General features: G+C 52.2%; 2 protein-coding genes across 2 annotated transcripts; both read right to left on the bottom strand.

Annotated features, from left to right (window-relative positions):
• Positions 1 to 872: 872 nt before the first annotated feature.
• Positions 873 to 2,569, bottom strand: LOC121691483 (leucine-rich repeat extensin-like protein 5). The gene is made up of 6 exons (XM_042071180.1): positions 2,526 to 2,569; positions 2,249 to 2,436; positions 1,836 to 2,152; positions 1,465 to 1,721; positions 1,106 to 1,354; positions 873 to 1,019 (listed from the first exon to the last, which is right to left on the bottom strand). Exons 3-4 carry the CDS (start codon positions 2,088 to 2,090, stop codon positions 1,515 to 1,517), a joined length of 462 nt encoding a protein of 153 aa, XP_041927114.1. The 5' UTR covers positions 2,091 to 2,152; positions 2,249 to 2,436; positions 2,526 to 2,569; the 3' UTR covers positions 873 to 1,019; positions 1,106 to 1,354; positions 1,465 to 1,514.
• Positions 2,124 to 3,719, bottom strand: LOC121697461. The gene is made up of 4 exons (XM_042078987.1): positions 3,322 to 3,719; positions 2,526 to 3,240; positions 2,249 to 2,436; positions 2,124 to 2,152 (listed from the first exon to the last, which is right to left on the bottom strand). Exons 1-4 carry the CDS (start codon positions 3,341 to 3,343, stop codon positions 2,124 to 2,126), a joined length of 954 nt encoding a protein of 317 aa, XP_041934921.1. The 5' UTR covers positions 3,344 to 3,719.
• Between the last annotated feature and the right edge of the window lie 3,824 nt (positions 3,720 to 7,543).

Here is a 7,543-nt window from a genome sequence, read left to right as displayed (position 1 = left end):
AGGTGCATAGGCAGTGTGACGTGTGTAAGCACAGGTGCATAGGCAGTGTGAGGTGTGTAAGCACAGGTGCATAGGCAGTGTGAGGTGTGTAAGCACAGGTGCATAGGCAGTGTGAGGTGTCAAATCACAGGTGTACACAATGCAGTGGCATGACAATATGACACTCTGAGGGAAGAAGACAGTTGTATGACAGTGTGATACAGGTGAGGCTACCAAGTCCCCGAAACTGTCCATGATCCCATCCTGAGTGTGGACCGGTGTTGGTGAGAAGCCTCCACACCACGGCAAGGTCCCGGTCTTCGTGGAGGTAGAACTAAAGAACAAAACACACACACTGAACTATATACACTGCACCCCGGCATAAGGGTGAAGTGAGTCCGGTGCTCAACTCTTGTCTTTCTCCCGCATCTCCCTCAACCTCCCCGCTGCCGCCACACAGAAAGTGTCCGACTTGTAGCCGGAGTGTCCAGTCTCCTTCCGCCTGGGCTGTCCGCACTGTCCGCACACATGTGGAGTCTTGGCCCTGCTCCCCTTCCTCCACCTGTAGTACACGGTGGAGTACGGCACATAGGGAGGAGGAGCAGTGGCAGGGCCAGCTGTGGCAGGGTGTGCTGCAGCAAGTGGCGGAAGGAGCTGTGCCGCTGGTGGGAGGAGTTGTGGCGCTGCAAGTGTCTGAGGGAGGATGGGGAGTGGGGGGGGCGTTGAGGAGCACCATCACCCTCTGGTGGTGCCGCTGGCCGGGCCGGGTTAGCCGCCACCACTGTCTGTGCACCAGCACCTCAGCTGGGGGACGATCCACCGCCGCCGCTGGGCCTGCCGCTGCTGCCACCACCACTGCTGCCGCCGCCGCTGCTGCTGCTGAGCCCGCTGCTGCAGCTTGTCGTGGTGGTGGCTGTGGTGGTGGTGGTGGTGGTGTTGGTTGTGGTTGTGGTGGTGGTGGTTGTGGTCGCCCCTCTGCTGCAGCGCCTGGTCCCGGTGCCAACACAGTCCTCACCTTCTCCCTTTGGGTTTTCATGAACCTGAGAGCATAATTGAATATCATTAAACACTCATTATCTACATTGTGCATTTTATACAAATGAAGAACCATGTCCGTTTCACCTACCACTGGGAGAGGGTCCTCTGATTCAGCTCAAAGAGCTGAATAGGCGCCCGAGCCATCAGCCTCTGGTGGCCAAGCACCAAGTCGCGGACGTGGTGGTAATGCAGCAGTATGCAGTCCCAGCGTGTCCTCCGGCTGCCGTACACTCTGGTGCCTGAGGGGTAGAGGTGGCACAGCTAGGTGCATACTGCTTCCACCACGCGACTGGCACTCGGCCAGGTGGCAGGTCCAGAGGTCTGTCCGACCAGGCAGCTGCAAAAACAACATTGACCATAATGAACATGATGGATAAGTGACATTTGAAGATTAGGCTACATTTCCACATTATTATTATTATTTTTTTCAAACTTAGCCTTACTTACTGTTTCAGGCTTTCCACACCAGTGATGCTGACGTGAGCCGATTTTGCTGCCTAGAAGCGCCCCTGAGCTGGCCTATCCCGATGGCGAGGAGGGTAGACAACTCTGGCCCTGTCGTACGGTGACAGGGCCTCGTAGAGCTCAATGAGCTCGTCCACCCTCCTCTCGGACAAGGCCTCGTCGCTACGCAACCCCACTAAGGCCGTGGCCAGCTTGCCCACGGCCAGGAACCCAGGCTGGTCATCCGGCCCTCTGTACTCCTGCATACACACACAGGCAGAGAATGAATACATGTAGTGAATCTGAACGGTGCTGGCTGGGTGTGTAAAAGGTGAGATGCATTGCCAGTGTGAGGGCAGTGTTTGTTTACTCACCTCAGGAGCTGGCTGAGGTGGCGGAGAGGACCGACCTGGCGAGTGGGGTGCGGGCTCAGGGGTGGTCGTACGTGATGGCTCGGGCACGGGTGCCTCATCAGCTGGGGTCCCTGACCGCGGATCCCTCAGAGGTGTGAAGTCGCCCGGAAGTGGGATGGTGAGGTCATCCACCTCCTCGTGGGCGACTTCAAATCCATCCTCAGAGGGTGGGGCAAGAGGAACGTTCCCATCCGCGTCCGGAGTGTCAGGGTCCATGCTGATGTCCTGCAGCACTTCGCCCGTCTGGGACTACAGGTACTCAATACCGATGAGTTCCCCTGCAGTCACCAAAAAAAAAAAAAAAAAAAATCACATCAATAATATTGTAAGACGTATGCGGTGTAGCCGTTTGAAAACAGTTTGCGTTTTCTCACCGGTGTACTCCCTGGGCCTGGTGATGCCAAGCACCCTTTGGCTGAGCTGGTCCAGGGAGTACTGCAGGGGGGCGTAGGAGCGGAGCAGTGGCCGTCCCGCCGCCATGACGCCGCCCTGTCCTCGTTCCACCACCGCATCAACCCTTCCAGGAGAAAGGCCTGGAACAACCAGGCGCTGGCACTGTCTCCTGCGAGGACGAGAGGTGAAATTAACTACTTTTGCATTTCAAAGAGAGCGAAAACACATTGACGGGACAAACTGTAATGTGCAGCTTACCTGGAATGAACAGGTTGAGGTGCAGATGGAAGATGGCAGATGGGTCCTGAATGCAGCGGAGGTGGCGCTTCTGCACTGCCCAGATTGCCTGGATGCGGTCCTGGTCCAACAGTGGAATGCCCGTGGTGTCCCGTCCCCCAATCGCCGCTGAAGATCTTCAGGAGGTCATCGATCAGCCGCTCCGACTCCGCAGCTCCACGCGTGCGTCGACGGCAGTGGAGGGCCATCTCCTTGCGGCTGACGTGCCTCCAAACTCCGGCGTCCAACGGGAAGGACATGCCCTGCGCCACCAGCGTCCTCTTCTTCGCGTCCTGCAACCGGGCTGCGTCCTCCTCGTGCCATTCGAAAATGGCGGAGGACAGCTGCTGCATGAAGGGCCTGTAGAGCTGGTGGCTCTCGGTTGTGACACCTGACGCCAAGCGGCGCATCAGGTGCCAAATGTCCAACCGGACCACCAGCTCGCCCCACTCGGCGAACATGGCAGCAGCTGCCCCCGGTCGTCCGTCGGAGGAACAACAGTCCTGGTTGACGTAGAGGACCTGTGGCGGCTCCACCCCGGCGTCCTGGTACCGCTGCACAATCCCCGCAGCCATGGGCAACAGACGGGCCCCTCGGAGGCCGTGAGCACGGACATTAGCACTTGCCCATGCTCGTTCCCAACGTTTGTCGCCCATGCTGCGGTCCCAGCAGCGGCACCGGCGAGTTTCCGGGTCACCTGTTTAAATGAATGATACAAAATCAGCAAACAGCCTAACACCAGAAGACCTTGCTTTCCATATAATGCCCTTTCACATACCTTCTTTGTCGAATCCATCCATTCTTGTACAGCTGCGTGGCGCTGTTCCCCCGAGTACGCTCACGCAGCATGGAAATGACCCGCCGGTCGCAGGAGAGCATGTACGTCAAGAGAGCCGGGAACTGAGACTGGCGTCCCGGCTCCAGCTGTCTGACGACCTCCTGCGACCATCCAGCCACCTTCCTCTGACACCGACGGCACTCCAGGTAGTCCGTGACCATCAAGTACCAGCCGTCGATGTCCAGGACTCTCCGGATGGTCTTGTAGAGCCCAGCCTTTGTGAATGGCTTTGTGCAGGCAGGCTGGGCACATGCCGGCCGGACGCCCCACAGACGAAGGAGCATCCAGAGGAACAACCGGCACGCAAAGAAGGCGGCTGGGGAGGCGGGTGGCTGAGCATATGTCGGCCGGGGTTGCGGGGGATCCCATCACAGGTTGAGGTCGGTGGTGAGAGAGGTCTTCCCCCTGCTGTCCATGGTGAACAGCGCCCGGCCGACACACTCCTGCTGCTCACGACAGAGAGCTGTCCGCCAGCTCTCTGGTATGTTTGGCTGCAAGATAAAAAAACAAGATAAACACACTGTTAAAGGGTTGAATGGCTTTGGCGTGCTGCAGAGTGCGCGTGGCAGGAAGCTGCGCTGACGCGTGGCAGGAAGCTGCGCTGATGCGTGGCAGGAAGCTGCGCTGATGCGTGGCAGGAAGCTGCGCTGACGCGTGGCAGGAAGCTGCGCTGATGCGTGGGCATAAGCTTACCTCAGCCGCAGCAGGAGCGGACCAGATGGGCTGCTCCACGTGCCTCTTCTTCCTCTTCCTCTTCGCTGGTGCCGGCGCTGGGGCCAGGGTGGCCTCCCTCGACGGCGTCTCCTCCACGGAGACGCAGCGAGGCTCCTGGATCACTGCCGGCGGCGGCGGAGAGGGAGCGCGGACAGGAACACGCGTGGGTGGAGCAGCCGAACGATGACGAGGTGGTGGGAGCCGCGCGGGAGGAAGAGGAGACGGTGCCGGAGGAGGAGGAGGTGGAGGAGGTGTCCCTGAAGGACCTGTACGTCCGTTTCAGGCACAGGACACTGAAAAAACCAGCGCAACACACAACCTAGCTTAACAGGGGAGCAGATGCAGACGGACAAATCTGAAAATTAACAATAGCTAATGAAGAGGGACATTAGATGGGGTGGATTTATTAGTGCTAAAAGCCAGGACATGCAACAGGGTGAGAGGGGAGAGGTGGAGGTGTGAAATCTAAACTACCAACATCAAGATGACACAGACCGCCAGTCAGAAGCAGAGGAGGGGAGGCCAGAAAAAAGAAAAAACAGGTACAGTATGTCACAAATCTGCTGAATCCAGGATAATGATTGTTGCACTCAGGTTTTGCTCAGTTTGTCTACATCAGATGTGTCAAACTCATATTGGGCAGTGGGCTGGATTTGTTGGAATGAGACCTTGTAGGGGTAGTCATCATCATTTTTCTGCATGGGTATCAGATTGTTGTTTGATGATATACTCTTCTACTATACCCACTTATAACCAAGTACAAATCATGTACTGCTATCATATACTGCTCTTTTTCTCTTGAAATACCCTACTTCCATGTCAGTTTTCTCAGCCTCTTCCTTCCTGAAGATGGTTATAGTGCTTTTTATTAATGCAATTTATCAAATCATAGAAATATCTCTTATTACAGACAATTGGATGGGACTATCCTTTTTTCTAATTTTCCCTTCCTACGCAAGAACATCTGAAGGGCCGCATGAAACCTGCTGGCGGGCCTGATCTGGCCCCTGGGCCTTATGTTTGACACACCTGGTCTACATTATGTTTGTCTCTAAACTAAGGCATGTAAAAAGATGTAAGCATTTAAGTAGTCAAATTTCTGTAAGAAGTAGCACTGAAAAAAAATAGTATGTGGGGTAGTTGGTTTTACTTTAACTTCAATTTTATAGAGTTTCATTTATAGTTGGGTCTCTTCATAGCAGGCATTGTAAACAAGCCTTACATGGCTGCAAGGTTTTTTTTGTTGTTATTTTTCTCTCTTCAAAGACCAAACCAGCGCTTTCTCGAGTCAGGAGGAGTCTGACGAGGACCCTGTGAAGCGCAAACCAGTCCTCCCTAAGGCGCCTTCCATTCCACCTCTACCGTCAGTGTTGCGTGAGGTCATTTCCTCATCAGAAATATCTCTGCCTAGTCAACTTGCCTCTCTGCAGCCGTTTCACGCTATTGGACCTCCTGAGCCACCCTACCATCTTGCCCCTCAATCGTCTCGGCACTAGGGATGTAACGATTACCGGTATAGTGGTAAACCGCTATAAAAATGTTGACGATAACAATTACCGTTTTCATTTCAAATATCATGATTATCACTGCTGATTACCACGGTGTGGAAACCGTGTGTTTAATCCTTCCCAGCTTCATCCAAGCCTGCTTTTGACATACAGTAGGCCTGGTACAATGAAACTGGTACCCTACTGATTCTGTTATCTACTTGATGAATTTAACTGTGGCACAAAGCCAATTAAACACGACCAAGGAAAAAGTGAGACAACACACAACGCCACGGTAACGTTATGCTATGAATTAAGAATGCTCAGCTCAGCCAGGTTTGTTTGTGCAGTCAGGATGTAGGCCTATGAATGTGAATGAAAATATGCCCTTCTCCAGTAGCAACAGGCCACCTTAAAATGCACCAGAATAAAGGAATCACATCTACAGAGTAACCATTTTTTTACCCTCCCTCAGCACCCCCTCTATGAGCACCCCCAGGTGAAAATGAGTCCCTGGTTAAATGTTGCACCTTTGATAAGGTTTTGCCTATATATTGTAATATAGTAAATGCTGTCACACTTTTTGAAACTATTTCAGCTTGTGTAGGCCTATTAGTGCTAATATATTGAACACACTTTTAAAAATACCGTGATAATACCGAAAACCGTGATCATTTTGGTCACTATAACCGTGAGGTTAAATTTTCATACCGTTACATCCCTACCACACACCAACACAAAGTCAGGCACACACCACACACCAACACATAAAGTTGGGCACACACCACACACCAACACAGTCAGCCACACACCAACACATAAAGTCAGCCACACACCAACACAAAGTCAGCCACACGCCAAAACATAAAGTCAGCCACACACCAACACATAAAGTCAGCCACACACCACACACCAACTAGGGATGTTAACCGGTAGCCGTTTAACCGGTGGTTGACCGAATCAACGTTGACCGGTTAAAATTTTCTGCCGCCGGTAAAAAAAACAAAAAAAAACACACTATTTTTAAAGCTCCCCAATGCCAGCCAGCGTCTGTTATTACACTGCGCACACACGTGTTATTGGTATTGTATTGTATGGGGCGATATAGTTTATACCGGTTAATGACTATTTGTACACCTTACATGACAGGTCCTGTCTGCGCAGCTAAAAAAAAAATCGCCACTATTAACCTAAATAAGGCGTATGTGAAGCATGTTACCCATTATGTAAACAGTTAGAGCATATAAGCCTAAACACTTTTATTGTTAGAAAAAAAATGAAACTACACAAATCGTTACAAATACAGACAAATGGATACAATTTACCTTTGATGGGCTATTTGGCGCCAGCTTAGAATGTTTACTTAGAACGTAGCCTATTCAAAAAGCACAAAGCAGATGTGAGGTAACAGAATTAGAGACTTCAAGACAGCCGAGCCATGCCGAAAAGCGCCGTGTGGGAACACTTATCAAAACTCAGCGAGAATGATGTCAAGTGTTCGCTATGTGACACCATTTTAAAATACAGCGGCAGCACATCAAATATGATGTATCATTTGAAAGTGCGACACCCTCACGTCTAAACCAGCGGTGAGCAACGAAGCCAACCAACGGTTCAGTCTATGCTTGGGGGTAGAAAATGTGACAAGCAGCGGTCACAAATCATTACTACAAAAATATGCCAGATGATAGAAAAGGATTTGCTGCCTGTTGATATGGTGAGCGGACAGGGCTTTCAAGAGCTCATGAAATACATGGAGCCCAACTTTTCAATCCCGTCACGCCAAACCATCACCTCCAGGATTGAGCATCGCTTTGCCAGCAAGAAGGGTGAGCTCCTCGCTGACCTCTCTACTGTCAAGAACGTTGCCATCACCACGGACTCCTGGACAGCGCTCACCACGGAGTCCTACGTGACGGTGACATGCCACTGGATAGACCAGGACTGGCAAATTAAGTCAG

This window comes from Alosa sapidissima, chromosome 2 (genome assembly GCF_018492685.1).
Source record: "Alosa sapidissima isolate fAloSap1 chromosome 2, fAloSap1.pri, whole genome shotgun sequence".
NCBI lineage: Eukaryota > Metazoa > Chordata > Actinopteri > Clupeiformes > Clupeidae > Alosa > Alosa sapidissima.
This window is presented reverse-complemented; position numbering and strand designations above follow the sequence as displayed.